The 17517-nt window shown below is 37.0% G+C and overlaps 1 protein-coding gene across 9 annotated transcripts in view; it reads right to left on the bottom strand.

Annotated features, from left to right (window-relative positions):
• The window catches only part of BDP1 (B double prime 1, subunit of RNA polymerase III transcription initiation factor IIIB), a 91606-nt gene that overhangs the window by 26278 nt on the left and 47811 nt on the right, over positions 1–17517 (bottom strand). For 7 of the 9 annotated variants that reach the window (XR_004967821.1, XM_036310995.1, XM_036310999.1 and 4 more), the window contains exons 17-25: positions 14102–15626; positions 12364–12551; positions 11696–11912; positions 8935–9113; positions 7506–7719; positions 6467–6606; positions 4772–4973; positions 4317–4507; positions 2829–3216 (exon numbers count right to left, since the gene is read on the bottom strand). Coding sequence is in view for 8 of the 9 variants with exons in the window: in XM_036310995.1 (XP_036166888.1) it covers positions 2829–3216; positions 4317–4507; positions 4772–4973; positions 6467–6606; positions 7506–7719; positions 8935–9113; positions 11696–11912; positions 12364–12551; positions 14102–15626 (3244 nt within the window). In the remaining variant the exon portion in view is untranslated. The remainder of the gene's footprint in view (positions 1–2828; positions 3217–4316; positions 4508–4771; positions 4974–6466; positions 6607–7505; positions 7720–8934; positions 9114–11695; positions 11913–12363; positions 12552–14101; positions 15627–17517) is intronic. The other 2 variants (XM_036310998.1, XM_036310997.1) reach the window with 2 other exon arrangements.

The raw sequence follows: 17517 nt of genomic DNA, 5'->3' as shown, positions 1-17517 counted from the left end.
TAATTCAGGGATAAATCCTGAAACCTGATTTTCAGAAATTTCTGACATTAGTTTTGACTAGCAATTTGCCTTTCACCCAAAGAAATCTGTAAATTATAAAACATATAGCTAATTAAATTCATATGCAGTGTTAAACAGCTATCCTTGCACAAAATTAACCTTCCTTTTGCAATTTCTTAGTTTCAACTAAAGCTTAAATTCACTATCTTTACTTTTTTTTTTTTAATATATTTTATTGATTTTTTACAGAGAGGAAGAGAGAGAGACAGAGAGTTAGAAACATCGATGAGAGAGAAACATCGATCAGCTGCCTCCTGCACATCTCCTACTGGGGATGTGCCCGCAACCCAGGTACATGCATGCCCCTGACCGGAATCGAACCTAGGACCCTTCAGTCCGCAAGCCGAAGCTCTGTCCACTGAGCCAAACCGGTTTCGGCCACTATCTTTACTTTTAACTTTTAGTTACAAGAAACAACTTGAATTTACATCATTTTTGTTTACCTTCAACCATTCTAACTCAATAGCTTTACAACACTTAACGTGTTATTATTAACAGTGAAGAAAGATGGTTTGGGCCCTAGCTGGTTTGGCTCAGTGGATAGAGCATCAGCCTGCGGACTGAAGGGTCCTGGTTCGATTCTGGTCAGGGCACATGCCCAGGTTGCAGGCTCGATCCCCAGTAGGGGGTGTGCAGGAGGCAGACGATCCATGATTCTCTCTCATCATTAAAAATTTTTTTATTGCCGAAACCGGTTTGGCTCAGTGGATAGAGCGTCGGCCTGAGGACTGAAAGGTCCCAGGTTCGATTCCAGTCAAGGGCATGTACCTGGGTTGCGGGCACATCCCCAGTAGGAGATGTGCAGGAGGCAGCTGATCGATGTTTCTCTCTCATCGATGTTTCTGGCTCTCTGTCTCTCTCCCTTCCTCTCTGTGGAAGATCGGTGGAATATATTTAAAAAAAAAAATAAAATAAAATTTTTTTTTATTGATTTCAGAGAGGAAGGGAGAGGGAAAAAGAGATAGAAACATCAAGGATGAGAGAGAATCACTGATTTGCTGCCACCTGGGGATCAAGTCCACAACCCAGGCATGTGCCCTGATGGGGAATTGAATCATGACCTCCTGATTCATAGGTAGATGCTCAACTACTGAGTCATGCTGGATGGGCTCTCTCTCATCATTGACATTTCTATTTCTCTCTCCCTCTGCCTTTCCCCTCTTAAATCAATAAAAATAAAAATAAAAAAAGTTGGTTTGGACCACCATTCATAAATGTAAATTTATAGATTCAGTAATCCATTAATTCTGGGTAACTTAACATTATTTGAATTGTTTTATGTATCCTACTTCTTTTATTATTACCATCAATACCATCTCAGTTCATTCCTGATTCTGTTTCAAATGACTCAGAAACTATCATGAGTACTTACTACAAAACTGATTGATATATGCTACTCTATAAGCCATGTAAATCATTGAAAACTGAGGCAAAACAGAAAACTTTAAAGTTACAAAGTTGAAATACTAGACCTAGAGGCAAAGGAGTAAGGAGCTTTTATAATAAAGTAAGCTGAAGTAGTATGTTCCTCCATCTCAATCCATTAGGATGGCAAGTATCCAAAAAAAAGAAAGAAAGAAAGAAAAAGAAAATAACAAGTGTTGGTGAGGATGTGAAGAAATTAGAACCTTTGTACACTATGGATGAGAATGTACAATGATGCAGCTGTTATGGAAAACAGTATGGTGGTTGCTAAAAAAATTTAAAATGGGCCTTGGCCAGTATGGCACAGTTGTTTGAGCATCGTCCCACGGATTGTGAGGTTGCCGGTTCGATTCCAGGTCAGGGCATATGTTCGGGTTGTGGGTTCAATCCCCAGTGATGGGTGCACAGGAGGCAGCCTATTGATGTTTCTCTCATCGATATTTCTATATTTCTCTCTCTTTCTCTCTCTCCCTCTCTCTTTCCCTCTCTCTCTCTCTCCCCAACCCCAACATTCCTCTCTACCACTCTCTCTAAAATCAATAAAAACATATTTTTTAAAAAATCAGTGAAACTTAAAATTTAAAAAAATTAAAATAAATTTATAATGTACCATACAATCCAGCAATTCCACTTCTAGGTATATTCCCAAAAAAAATTAAAAGCAGGAGTTAGAAGAGATATTTGTATACCCATGTTCATAGCAGCATTCTTTATTTTATCCAAAAGATGGCAGTAACCCAACTGTCCACTGACTGATGAATAAACAAAACGTGGAATGGAATATTATTCATCCTTTAAAAAGGAGGACATTCTGGCACATGATCAAACATAGATAAACCTTGAAAGCATTATGCTAAGTGAAACTAATAACAAAAAAGATAAATACTGTACAAGAAATACTACACAAGGTACCTAAAGTAGTCATAAGACAAAAGTGGAATGGTGGTTAGCACAACCTAAAGGGGAGAGGGTAATGGGGAATTATTGTTTGATACGTACAGAGTTTTAGTTTTGCAAGATAAAAAATGTTCTGGGGATGGATGGTGATGATGGTATAGCACAATGAATATACTTAATGCCACTGAACTATAGACTCAAAAATGGTTAACATGGTAAATTTTATGTTATGTGTATTTTACCACAATTAAGAGTATACAGATATATGTCTCTTCTACCTTCTCTACTAACCAGAACTCAGCCTAAGCCTATAAAAATTACATTTGGTAGAGGTAACTTAGAGAATGAACTCTCCAAATCCTAATATTCACTAAGAGAAGAAAAAATGATCTACTAAGAGAAAAATACAAGTAAGATAAAGTCCCAAGCACTCAAAAAGAAACTACCTCTTCCATCGTTTCCTCAATATGAGTAGAAACAGGTTCAGGAGATCTGAGACCAACAGGTACAAACACTGGAGCTTTGTTTATTTCTTCTGGAGCAAGATGATAGCTTTCTTCTTCATAGGCAGATTCAAAATCTTCAACATCATCTTCATCCTCTTCCTGGGAAGCCCGAAGAGTCACCAGCATGGCCTTGGGAGCTCTAGGTTCCTTCTTAGAAGTCTTACTCCGAATTCGTTTTGATCCACGCCCTTTGTTCACAGTTGGTTTGATCTTTCGATGCATTCTCCTTTCAGTATGATCCATCTCATATCCAGAGGCAGAAGAGATAGCTGTTCTTTGATTGAGAGCAATTTTAGAGTAATTTGATTCTTTTAACAGTTGTGAATGGCTGGAGGTTTAATCAAAATAACAACATAGTCATTGCACACACAGGATAATTTTAAGGAAAACCAAACTTTTACACTGAAATCCCAACTCAAGCCTTAAAATGAAAACTCCCACCACTCATTCTGTCAAAAACTTATACTGTGAAAAGAAGAAACTTACTATTAGTTTTTCATTCAGAGTTATCTGAATATAAAAACATAAAAAATACAATTCTTAAAAAATAAATAAAAGTCTTAGTTATCTACCCACAAATTTTTCATAGTAAGTTTTATTTCTGGGCTATTTTCCCCCTTGCTATTTAAGTGGAGATAAAACACAAGACTGGAAATTATTAGAGGAAAAAGGAATGACAGTCAATGGGCCAATAAATACAGAATAGGAGGTTAAAAAATGATATTGGTTATTCCTATTTGGTAAACAGATAAGGATAAAAGAAAACAAGAGGATTCAAAATATCCATCAAAACAATGTTGGTTTTAAGAACTTAGTTCCCTTCCACTTTTCTCGAAAATGATGGAAGAGGGTACCCTTCACCGGTGTTTGTACCCCTATTTGAATTAGTACTCTAATTATTTAGGTACTGCATACTACTCTTTGGTCAGGCTTCTGCTCATATCTACCATACTTAATAATCATAGATTTTAAATGTAGGGTAAAGAAAATCTTCCTAAAAAGATCCAAAGGAAGTAAATATTCAGTAAATAAAATCAAAAGGGAAGAGAAATAGACCGGTCGATAAAAAACAATCTACACTTCTGTTAACAAGACATCTCTTACTCTATTAATAAATTAAGGTAGCCGAAACCAGTTTGGCTCAGTGGATAGAGCGTCGGCCGGCGGACTGAAAGGTCCCAGGTTCAATTCTGGTCAAGGGCATGTACGTTGGTTGCGGGCACATCCCCAGTAGGAGATGTGCAGGAGGCAGCTGATCGATGTTTCTCTCTCATCGATGTTTCTAACTCTCTATTTCTCTCCCTTCCTCTCTGAAAAAAATCAATAAAATATATTTTTTAAAAATACATAAAAAATAAATTAAGGTAGGACATCTATAAAGAATAAGTTTTTATTTCTTCTGCTTAAAGTAGTCATGTAAAATTTTACCTTGCTAATTTACTGAGATGCTGCTCTTCAACAACTGAAGACACAGAATTATCCCCTACAGTTTTCTGTCCAACACTTCCTGATGGTTCAACTTCTGACTGAAGATCTTTCTTGGCCAAATTAGCCTCTTCGGAACCTACACAATCTTTTCTTGCTGAAACCTCCAGAGATGTCAGAAGCTCAGCTTTTTCCTTCAATATAAGAAGAAACAGCTAATATTACCACAAAAACAATCTCTATGGCAATTTGATTTGGTAGTTTGACCTAGAGTCCCAAGCTTGCTTAGACACACACACACACACCCTATGACTGGTTTCTAAGTTTTTATAATATTAGAATGCCACTCAATTTTCAAGAAAATAATGACAATACAAAATTAAATATTTTTAATGTTTTTCTTCATGCTCCTGACAAAATATAGCCCACTGATAAAAATTATATATTTTCAAACTTACTTTCTGAAGGAGCTGGGTGTCAGAATCTCCTTGCTGCAGCAAATTATCTTCTGGTTTCCAGGCCTCACCCAGATCTGCTCTGTCTTTTTCTATAACTCTTTCCTCTTTATTATCATGTGCTCTTCCCAAATTTTGCTCAGGGTTTTGGAACTGCCTTCTTATCAATTGTGCTGGGCTAGAAACATAAGTTTTATGTTCATTTCTAGAATGAAGTACAAATCATCTTGAAGAACAAAAATCAGAATTCTTTTTTAATGTACCAGCTGTTAAACATTTTTTTACACAAACCAATCCTATGTTCAAAGGACTATATGTAAATTCGCTATGCTAATATGAAAGGAAGAACATAAAAGCTTTTACAGTATAACATCCATTTTCTGTATAGCCTGGGAAATAGTTTTACAATAATATTAATCTTTGTTACTTTCATTGATCCTGGTTTGTGGTTTCATTCTACTTTAAGAAATTTTCAGAGTAATAACTAGAAAAAAAATTCTAGTAGTTGAAGATGGAATTCATAATGGCACTTTAAACAAATGCTTCAACTGGGCTCTGAAGCATGAACAAATGTTCAGTGGTCACAACAAGCATAGATGGTCCTACTGGTTCACGAGCAGGCTTGAAAGCTAGAGTCTCTTCTCCTTCCACATGCCTATCAGCTCATAGAAAAAGGTTTATTGATAGTCAGTGTCATAAGAATCTCAATAAAACCCATTTTATCTGCCAAAACATAGAAAGACAAGATTTAAACATTTAATAGAGTAGCCATAGCCTCCAAGGCAACCCAAGTCTTAAGGCTTCCTGGGAAGAAATAATTGGCAAAGATGTGAATTCTGAATTAGAAAGCTTAAAACTAATATAAATGTGGATATTTATAAGAATAACTGGATATGTGCCTATCATTGGTTCTCTAAATGATCTATATTAAAGACTATTCTTAAGTAATATTTCTAATAAATTACCCAGAAAAAAGTACTTAGTTACATTTTCAAATGTATCTATCTAAGCTCTTCTGTCAGTGAAACACCAAGTAAGTTCACAGAAGTTCTAACAAGGTTATGATGCTAACTAATACATCTAGTGCAGACTAATGCATTTGGGAAAACAAATTATATCTAACTTAAGTATAATCTATACATAGAAAAGCCCAGCAACCAGAACGATGGAACGACAGAACAACCGATTGCTATGACGTGCACTGCAGTGGTCAAATGGCCCTATCAGGGTCCCAATCACCCCCCACCAAAATCCTGTGGCCCCTCCCCCCAGCAGGTATTTTGTGGAAGGGCCACACTCAAGGGGCCAAAGAGCCACATGTGGCTTGCGAGCCACGGTTTGCCAACCACTACCCTAGCCAGTTTGGCTCAGTGGATATAGCGTCTCCCTGCGAACTGAAGGATTCCAGGTTCGATTCCAGTCAAGGGCACATGGCTGGGTTGCGGGCTCGATTCTCAGTGGGGGGCGTGCAGGAGGCAGCCAATCAATGATTCTCTCTCATCATTGATGTTTCTACCTTTCTCTCTCCCTTCCTCTCTGAAATCAATAAATATATATTTAAAATATATTCGAGTTCATAATTATTACTTTATACTTTCATAAATTTTTAAGATGTGAATTTATATAAAATTAATTATGTAAAAACCCAACCTTTATCTTTGGAAAGTTTGATGCTTTCTGATTTAAAGACACACTCACCTCATCTTTTTATCTAAAACATCAACTTTGTTAACATGAAGGTTTTCTAGAAGAGCCATGTGACTCTGATTTTCATACATTCTTCCTTCAGAAACTTTGGAGGATATAACTTCACTTTCAGTTCCAATTTGATAATTTGGCTGAAATGACAAAACCAACTTGTGTATTTTTTAAAAAACAACAGAATATGCTTTCTAAATTATTTTGAACATTAAGATAGACATTTCGTTTTTTAAAATGAAAACTCAAATTAGATATGTTCATGATTTGCTGCCCAAAACATAACTGCCTAATTTAGAAAGCGTAAAAGATTTTTGCAGTAATATGTTTAAGTGATGCTTTTAAAAGTACAATAACCATCTGTTATGAACCCCCCCAAAAGAAATTTAATGTTGTTGTTTTTTTAAAGAATCAGGAGGTTCAAATAAAAATTACAATCACTTTAAATCTAGATTTTTACTATAACAGACAGAGAAAAGGACAGAAAAACAAGAACTGTTGAAACGGACATTACACTACTAAGATTTCCTTCTAATATCACAAGAGCCATCATCAGTAAGAGATGGTTTAACTATCATTCAAAGAGCAGAATGTTTATGCAGCAGTTAAAAATAATGTATCCCTGTATTCTTGACACAGAAAGTCAGTTAATATATTAAATGAAAAACAGTTGTCATAAAATAGCATGCATGTAATCATTTGAGTATTTAAATTTACATACGTATTCACATATGCATGCATTGGGATACATCTGGTAAGATACAACGACAGTTTAGTGGTAATCTCATGTGGTCAGATTTGGGGTAATTATTTTGTATTTACTGAAAATTTTCACAATGAATAGTCCATTAGTAAGGAAAAAATAAACCTATATTTGTTTTTTTTTAACATTCAGAACGGTAAATCTGAAACAAAACTAGATAGATTATGTAATCACTGAATAGAGTAAGTGTCACATTACATAAGACAAGACTGAGCTATCATTTAATATTTTAATTTGCATTAAAAGGCTCAACTCAATTACATGACAATAACTCACCACACTCAGGAATTTCTTTTTAGTTTCATCTTTTTGTAATTTTGTCCTTTCTTCTTCAACTATGCCTTTGGCTTCACCTTTTTCTACCATTTGCCTCTGTGCAGCCTTTTTTATATTTGGTCTAGGTCTCTGAAGGCGGCCCCTAACTGGTCGAGTAGGATGGATAATACTTTCCTTTATTTCTTGTTGAAAAGTGTTTATATTATTATGAGTCCTAGAAAGAGGGGCAAAGAAAAATAGAGGAACTTGACTGTAAAAAGATGAAAACTACTGTAAAAATGTAAAATTTGAGTATCCTCTAATAAAATTACCCTCTCAATAACAATTTACTTTCTGATTATAAATATACCTTGTTTTATAAAAGGACATATTATTTCAATTATTAAAAGGTAATGAGCCCAAGCTGGTTTGCTCAATGGTTAGAGCGTTGGCCAGCGGACTGAAGGGTCCCGAGTTTGATTACACCTGGTCAAGGGCACATACTAGTACCTCGGCTGCAGGCCTGATCCCCAGTCCTGGGTCTAGTTGCATGTGGGAGGCAACCAATCGATGTGTCTCTTTCACATCGATGTTTCTCTGTCTCTCCCTCTTCCTTCCACTCTAAAAACCAATGGAAAAATATCCTTGGGTGAGGATTAGAAAAAAAAAAAAGGTAATGAATTTATATGAGGTACCTACAATATTCATATTCATAGAAAGAAAGTACAATCCTGGTTGCCAAGAACTAGAGAAAGGGAGGAAAGGGGAGTTATTGTTTAATGAATACAGACTTTTAGGTTGGGAGAATAAAGTTCTAGAGATGGATGGTGGCAATGGTTGCACAATGTGAATGTCCTTAATGTCATTAGATTATACACTTTAAAAAATGGTTAAAAGCTAAATATTATCTACTATGTATTTTACCACAATTTTTAAAAATATATATTTTTATTGATTTCAGAGAGGAAGGGAAAGGGAGACAGAGATAGAAACATCAATGATGAGAGAGAATCAAGGATTGGCTGCCTCCTGCACGCCCTGCACTGGGGATTGAGCCCGCAACCCAGGCATGTGCCCCTGACCGGAATCGAACCCGGTACCCTTCAGTCTACAGGCCAACACTCTATCCACTGAGCCAAACTTGCTAGGACTTTTACCACAATTTTTTAAAAGACAAATAATACCTCATACACATATATTTCTTAAATGCATTGCTTTGTGTAAGATCTTAAGCAGTGAACAGTGAACATAAGCAGACAAGCATAAAAGGTGTTGAACTCAATCTGATTTTCAATTTTACAGGCAGTCTGCCATATGAATAAAAATAAATCAAATACAAAATTCTTTATATTCATTGTTAAAATACATTAATACATCTTAATTTAAAAAAAAGAAGTATTTGAAAGAACTCTGTCTTATTTTAGATTTTCAAAGGACTATCACTGTTTACCCCATAGAAATAAGGAATTCCTTTTCCTGGGCTTGTGTAGACTGAGAGGCCTCTTCAGATTCACAAAAACTTGAAGGTGAAAAGTTCTTTTCTGTCAGTTCACATGGTAACATCCCAGCCTCCTCTTGCCTGTGATCTGATTTGTCTTTTTCTTTTGATGTCATCAGGGAAGACGCATCCTAGAAAGAGATTTAAAAAATTTCATTGAGGGTTGGTAAAATATAGGGAAATAGGAACTTTCATATACTATTAGAATAATAAATTTGTATAGTCTTTGTAGAGAACAAGGGGACAGATCTATTAAAAATTTTATTTTCCAACTATTCTACTTCTAGAAATGTATCTTATAAAAATATTCAAAAAGTATCTAGAAAATTATATAAAAGGATATTTATTATAGCAATATTATTCTGTGTGTGTCCTGCTGCCAAAAAAAAAGAGAAAAAAAAAAAGGGGGCATTAAGCTAAAGAAAACAAATAAAAAATTGAAAACAACACAAATCTATCACTAGGAGACTGAATAAATAAATTATAATTTCTTCATAATAAAACAGTATAGAGATATTTAAAAAATAAATTTCTAAATACTGCCCTGGCCGATGTGGCTCCAGCCAGCTGAGCATCATCTATGCTCTGAAAGGTCACTGGTTGAATTCCCAGTCAGGGTACAAGGCCAGGTGCAGGCTGGATCCCCAGTCAGGGTATATGCGTGAGGTAGCCAATCGATACCTCTCGTACTTCAATGTTTCTCTCTCTCTTTCCCTCTCTCCTTTTCTTCTTTCCTCCCTCCCTCCTTCCCTCTCTAAAAATCAATAAAAACGTATTTAAAAATTTCTAAATACTGATCCAAAAAGATGTTCACAGCCCTGGCAGGGTGACTCAGTAGGTTGCAGTGTCATCCTATACAGCAAAAGGTTACAGGTTCAATTCCCAGTCAGGGCACATACCTAGGTTACGGGTTCAATCCCGTCGGGTGTGTACAGGAGGTAACCAATTATGTTTCTCTCTCTCTCTGTCTCTCTCCCCTTCCTCTCTCTAAAACATCAATAAAAACATATCCTCAGGTGAGGATTAAAAAAAAAAAGAGATGTTCGCAATATTGTAAGTGGAAAAAATCAGAAGGCAAGCTATGATGTCGTTTTTGTAAAACAATGAAAATACCTTCACGTTATTATTTATATAATATGTAACTATACTTAGAAAAGTCTGTGTTGCCCTGACTGATGTCGCTTGTTGGTTGGGCGTCAACCCATGCACCAAGGTGTTGCTGGTTCGATTCCTGGTCAGGGCACATGCCCAGATTGCATGCTCGATCCCTCGGTGTGGGGCATGCCAGAGGCAGCCAATCAATGTTTCTCTCACATCAATGTTTCTTTCTCTCTTTCTCTCCCTCTCCCTCCCTCTCTCTCTAAAACAGGGGTGGGAACGTAAAGCCTGCAAAACCATTCTGTCTGGCCCTGACAAAGCATTAAACCTGAGTTAACTAAATGTTTGCAGGCTAATTTTTAAGTTGATAATTTTGTATGGCCCAAGAAGGATGTTATAAATATCCAAATGGCCCCTGGCAGAAAAAAGGTTCCCTATCCTTGCTCTAAAAAAGCAATTTAAAAATCTTAAATAAAAAAAGTATCGGTGGGGAGATTCAAAATTGCTACATGATTAACTTGGCAAGGACAGATGGAACATTATAGGGGACTTTCTCTATTTAGATTCTATACTTTTTCCAATTTGGAATTTTTATAATCAATAAAAAGTGATTTATCTTTTAAAATATAAGATTAGAAGAATAAAATACAAATGCTCAAGTATAATAAGAACTAAGCTATTTTAAGATGCAAAATAAGAATTTTAATTCAAAAAAAGTACTTCACATATTTAGAATTTGAGTGTTATTTCATTTCAAAGTTTTTTATATATATTTTTATTGATTTCAGAGAGGAAGGGAGAGGAAGAGAGATGGAAACATCCTGATGAGAGAGAATCATTGATTTACTGCCTCCGGCACAACCCCTACTAGGGATCGAGTCTGCCACCCGAGCATGTGCCCTCACGAAGAACTGAAACACAACGTTCTGGTTCTTAGGTCAATGCTCAACCACCGAGTAATAACGGCCGGGCTCATTTCAAAGTTTTTGATGCTATATCACATAATCTTAAATTTATGAACCAAGTAAATAAACTCCTTTAACTCTTACCAAGCTCTTTGTTTTTTAAATCCTTACCCAAGGATATGTATTTTTAATTGATTTTAGAGAGAGAAAGGGAGAAAAAGAAAAAAAAACACACCAAGGTGAGAAACATCGATTGGATCAAAGCCCCAACCTGGGTATGTGCCCTGACCAGGAATCAAACCCGAGACCTTTCAGGGACAATGCTCCAACAAACTGAGTCACATTGGTCAGGGCCAAGCTCTTAACTTTTTATTTCATCTTCACAACAGACTGAAATAAAAAACTGTCATTCCCATTTTCCCTATGAAGAAACTGGTTCATCATTTGGCTATAATCACACAGCAAACAAAGGTCAGAACTTAAACTACATACAGCCCAGGCTTCTTAAATTCGTTCCATGACATACTTGCCCATCACAGAGATCTGAGATTCTTACACAAACCATGTGGAACAATGAGGCACATTAAGTACAGCTACAACAAAATCACACATGGTAAAAATTGTATGAGGAAATACTTGTGAAATTTCAATTCCAAGCATTTTACTTTATTAACTAAAACAAAAGAACCTCCATCTTAAATATCACTCACATATAGAGAAGGGAGAATGTTCATATGTTCACCATCCTGTTGTATCATAATAGTCTCTATTTTATCCACTTCCAATTTCTTCCCAGGTACATGTTTTTCTGCTTCCATAGTCTCTCTTTTTAAAGCTGCTCTTGATAAGTTTGGTTTTGGTCTTTTGAATCGACTTCTCATAAAAGGTGCTGGTTTAAATGGCTTCTGTTCTTGAGGAAGAGATTTGCTTTTGGAACAAGGATTATCAAACTTTAGAATGAACTGAAGGGGCAGTGGGAGAGGAGTCTTAGGACAACCTTAGAGATTGGCAGTAAATATTTAATTCTGATTCTTAACAAGAAAACAAATTGGACTATTTGGTAGCTTCTGAAAAAATGAGTGGTACAACCCAAATAGATATAAGCCTAGGAACTATATCATCTTTGCACAAGGAAAATATAGGTTTATCACACCCATATGATTTATTTAAGAGTATGTATTATATACAACTCTGTCTGTTAGTAATTCTCACAATCAACTGTCAGAATATCCTCAATCCTCTCTCCCACTCTTCCCCAAACTAGCTTAAACTCTCTAACATTATGCTATAGATTGTCTTGAAATCTTACTTAATTAACATAAACTGTAAATATAACTTTATATGCTCTTTAACAGCACATAGACCTATAAAATTATACCTTGAATTAATATCTGAAAATTGCTCTGGAACATCTGCACATGGTGTCCCCTGGTCTTCTGTTTTAGCAAGTTCAGAAGTCTTCAAAGAAGTCTTCCAATGACTCAACTGGCTGGACACTTCCTTTTCAGAATTTCCCTTTTCCTCTACAGGTGTATGCACCACAGATAGGACTTCATTGCTAATGTTCTGGAAGAATAGTCACAGTAAATCAGCACATATACAAGATTCCTTGAGCATCTCAAACAAAAATCCTACTATATTCTAAACACTTTTCTTTAAAAATTCAGAAGTTCATTTTTTTAATTTTTAAATAAAACAAAATTTACAAATGTTAAAACACAAAATTCCAAAAAAACCAAAACAAAACACAAAATTCCGTTAACTCTTCTTTACATATTGCATATTATATTTCCAAGACACAAATGCCATTGCTGTACGTTAAAAAAAAAAAGTCCTTGAAAATGTTAGAATAGGATGAACTTCAAATAACTGAAAACTTTTAATAAAAATAACTTTTAAAAGTGGAGTAAATTGGGTGGGACAGGAAAAATAGAGAAAAGCTGATACATTTATAGGCAAAAGAAATAATTCCAATTTCATTTATTCTTTTTATCTAAAAGAGTAACTTCAAATTGACACTAAGAATAGTATCTTTTCCACAATTAAAAAAATTTTAATTATTCTTTTTTTTCTTCGAGGTCCCAAAACATAGAATTTAGGACTAAGAAAGACTTTAGGCTTTAGAGATTTTAAACATTGTTGGACTCAGAAATGCAATTATATTTATGTTTCTCTGAAAGAGCATTATAAAAAAAACTAGAAGCCTGGTGCACAACATTCATGCACTGGGGGGTGTGGTGGTCCTTCAGTCCTACCTGCACCCTCTCCAATCTGGGAGCCCTCTCCAATCCGGGAGTTTCTGTCTGTCTTTGCAATCATATGAGCGAATTGTCTGAGACCCCAACTCAGTTTGGTTTGTTGCTCCCAGAATAATAGAGGAATAATAGAGGCATTTTTTTTCATTGATGGAGATTTCCTGGAAGTTTTAGGATATCTTCCCTTTAATTTTTCCTAGACACTCTGATTTTACTTATGTCTCTCACCTTTGCTTTCCCTCCATCCCCCACCACAACAGTAACTTGCTCCAGGCTCACTTTGCTCTAGTGTCTAGGACAGGGGTCCTCAAACTACGGCCCGCGGGCCACATGCAGCCCGCTGAAAACATTTATCCGGCCCGCTGGGTGTTTTTGCTGCCGCTGCCTGTCCTGCTTAGCAGCCAACTTGTCCTGGGCCCGCAGTGCGCATGTGTGGAATGTCTGAGGGACAGTGAACTGGCCCCGTTTAAAAAGTTTGAGGACCTCTGGTCTAGGAGATCCGTCTGCCACCAGAACTACTATTCCCAGAATTCCTGTTGCTCCCCGTGATCTTGGTTTTCCGTTCCTGCTCTGTCTCCGTCCCATGGCCTCCCACTCTGCCAAGTCCTCCAAGCCACCAGTTCTCCCTCTCTGCTCTCCATCTGGCAGCTTGGGAGCCAATTTCCCCAAGCCGCTCCACTCTCCGGCGACTTTCCCACTCTGCTCTCCGCCCGGCGCCTGTGTATGCAAATTAACCCGCCATCTTTGTCAGGTTAATGTGCATACTTACTCCTGATTGGCTGGTGAGCGTAGCGGAGGGACGTTCAATTTACAGGTTTCTCTTTTAATATAAAAAATGTTTAGGGACAGAAAAGTACATACTTTGATATTTAGTGAAGGCACAGCACTGCAATCAGCACTTCTGCTCTGCATTAAATCTGTCTCAGTTTGTAGTGAGGTCCCAGTCTCCTCTGGTTCGTTTTCCCTTAGAGAAATACCTATTTTTTCAGTTTTATCCAAACCTGCCACCATTTCTTCTGTAGCACTGATCTCTTCTGATCCAATTTTCCTCAAGGAAATTTGTCTTCCAGTTTCTTTCAAATCTGCCTCTGTTACCTTAAAGACAGCCATCTTTTCCATCAGAGAAATGTCTCTTTTTCCAGTTTCTTTCAAGTTAATCTCCCTGTTCCCTATGGCACTGATCCCCACTAATACCTTTTCCTTTGAGAAAGTTTCTTTTCCAATTTCTTTCAAATCTGCCTCCACTTCTCCTATAATTCTGTCCTCTTGGGCCTTTTCCTGTGTAGGTATTTCTCTTCTTCTGGTTTCTTCCAAATCTGTTTCTCTTTCCGCAGCGGTATTAGTCATAGTCACCTCCGGTATCTCTTCCCTGGGAGAAATCTTCCTTCCAGGTCCTTTCAAACCTGCCTCTGCTTCCCCTACAGTGTTGACTTCTGGGGCCTTTTCCTGTGTGGATATTTCTCTTTTCTCTGTTTCTTCCAAATCCGACTCTCTTTCCTCATTGGCATTAGTCATAGTTACCTCTGGTATCTCCTCCCTTGGAGAAATCTCCATTCCAGTTTCATTCAAATCTGTCCCCACTTCCCCTACAGTGTAGACCTCTGGGGCCTTTTCCTGTGTGGATATTTCTCTTCTCTCCGTTTCTTCTAAATCCATCTCTCTTTCCGCAGTGACATTAGTCATAGTTACCTCTGGTATCTCTTCCCTTGGAGAAATCTCCCTTCCAGGTTCTTTCATACCTGCCTCCTCTTCCCCTACAGTGTAGACCTCTGGGCCCTTTTCCTGTGTGGGTATTTCTCTTCTCCTGGTTTCTTCCAAGTCCGTCTCTCTTTCCGCAGCGGTATTAGTCATAGTCACCTCCGGTATCTCTTCCCTGGGAGAAATCTCCCTTCCAGGTCCTTTCAAACCTGCCTCCGCTTCCCCTACAGTGTTGACTTCTGGGGCCTTTTCCTGTGTGGATATTTCTCTCTTCTCTGTTTCTTCTAAATCGGGCTCTCTTTCCTCAATGGCACCAGTCACCTCTAGAATCTTCTCCCTTGGAGAAATCTCTCTTCCAGTTTCTTTCAAATCTGTCTCCGTTTCCACAGTGAAGTCAATCATTTCTGGTTTCTTCTCCCTGAGAGAGATGTCTCTTCTCCCAGTTTCTTTTAACTTTGACTCAGTTTCCTTTGTAGTGCTAGCCTCCACTGGTACCTTCTCCTTTGGCGAGGTTTCTAGTCTTGCTGCTGTCTTTTTCCCAGAAACAACAATCTCCTCTGGCACCTCTTCCTTTGAGGAAATGTCTCTTCTTCCAGTTCTTCTTCCTGTATTTGGCTTTGGTTTCTGAAATCGATTCTTTAGAACTGGAACTTGTTTGAGTATATTTGCTTCATTATCCTCTTGAATACTATAAAAACAAAAGACACAATTGAATTTTAAACCAGACTGTCTGCTGAAGAGATGATGGTTGCGAACTCACTACTGAAACACAAGGGACTTTCCAATTAAAAAATAAGAAAATTAAGAAAGCCCAAGGAATCTCTGAGTAAAATTTAAAAATTAAAAGAGAGCCCGGATGTTGTGGCTCAATGGTTTAGTACTGAAATATGAACCAGAAGGTCATGGTACAATTCCTGGTCAGGGCAAATGCTCGGTTGTGGGCCCATTCCCTGGTAGGGGGTGTGCAGGAGGCAGCCGATCAATGATTCTTTCATATCATTGATGTTTCTACCTCTCTCTGCCTCTCTCTTCTTCTCTGAAATCAATAAAAATTAAATTAAATTAAAAGAAAGCCCTGGCCAGGTAGCTCAGTTGGTTAGAGCATTGATCCATATGCCAAGTTGCAGGTTCAATCCCTGGTCAGAGCACATATAAGAGTCAACCAATAAATGCATAAATAAGTGGAACAACAAGTTGATGTTTCTCTCTCTCTCTCTCTCACTCTAAAATCAATCAATAAATAAAAATTTAAAAAACAAAATTAAGTAGAGAATTTATTAAAAATAATAAAATTAAATTTAAATAAAAATCAAGAGGAAAATTTCATCTTTTGAAATTATGGTAAAATTTTAAGATAACAAAATATCTATTTACATATAGCCATATATAAAGAAAAAGTCATCAGTTAGGTCAATTAGATTAGCAGCTAATTGGCCCTGAATAGTTTCCTACTAATTGTCATTCACACCATTCTTCACAAACACTGTTGAAGAAAAACTCTCCTGCAGGCTCTACATTGGAGCTAGCCCAATGTGTACGCTATTCCTACATCTTTGCCCCTACTATCATTTACACAGACATATGACTTACCATAGAGTTAAGGGCCCCATTTACATGGCCAGACTTGGCTGGCATCCAAAACAGCTGGATGGAGGCATGATTTGAAAAAGATATAGCCTTATGACTAAGAACTAGGTTCACACCTCACTTTTAAAAACAATTTAAAATGGTATTTCCTGTACAGACATTTCTCTAAGAGAACACAAATTGGGACTAAAAGGAAGGATTAAATGAACAGTATTTTGCAGTTTCCTGAGTGTTACTGGGCATTTCAGCAATGTTAGTCTGAACAAGTGTATACAACAGCTTTTAAAAAATGAGTTAAAACTGCCCTAGGTGGTTTGGCTCAGTGGATAGAGCATCGGCCCGCCGGCTGAAGGGTCCCAGGTACAATTCCAGTCAGGGGCACATACCTCAGTTGCAAACTCAATCCCTGGCCCTAGTCAGGCCATGCAGGAGGAAACCAATCGATGTGTCTCTCTCACCTCAATGTTTCTCTTGCTCTCTCTGTGTCTCTCCCCCTCCCTTCCACTCTCTCTAAAAATCAATGGAAAAATATCCTCGGGTGAGGATTAACAAAAGGAAAAATTTTGTTTACTTTTTAAATTATTTACAACTATGTTAGTGCTTGTTTGAACTTGTCTATGTCCCAACCTATCTTTCTTTGTTGAAACATGTTTTTCAATGCAATTTTTGATAACACAAGACAGGTTCTTAGTATAAGACTAATTTTCAAATTGTACTTGTTTATGTAATTGAGGTGTTTTTCAACTATCATTAACTTTAGTAATAGATACCATTCAATGAAAAATTAATACCAACTGGTAAAGAAAATTTAATTTACTTAGTCCTCGGTGGGTTTTATTCTATTTTCTGACTTAAGATACTTTTCATCTCCATCCAGGAATATTTAGCTTTTAGTGAGGTTTGTGTACTAGCAACCTTGGTTTGGTTATCATGGAAAAGATAAAATCTATATATATAAAATCCTAAGCAACTGAAAGACCGGTCACTATGAC

The sequence above is a fragment of the Myotis myotis genome, unplaced genomic scaffold (genome assembly GCF_014108235.1).
Source record: "Myotis myotis isolate mMyoMyo1 unplaced genomic scaffold, mMyoMyo1.p scaffold_m19_p_5, whole genome shotgun sequence".
Taxonomy (NCBI): Eukaryota; Metazoa; Chordata; class Mammalia; order Chiroptera; family Vespertilionidae; genus Myotis; species Myotis myotis.
This window is presented reverse-complemented; position numbering and strand designations above follow the sequence as displayed.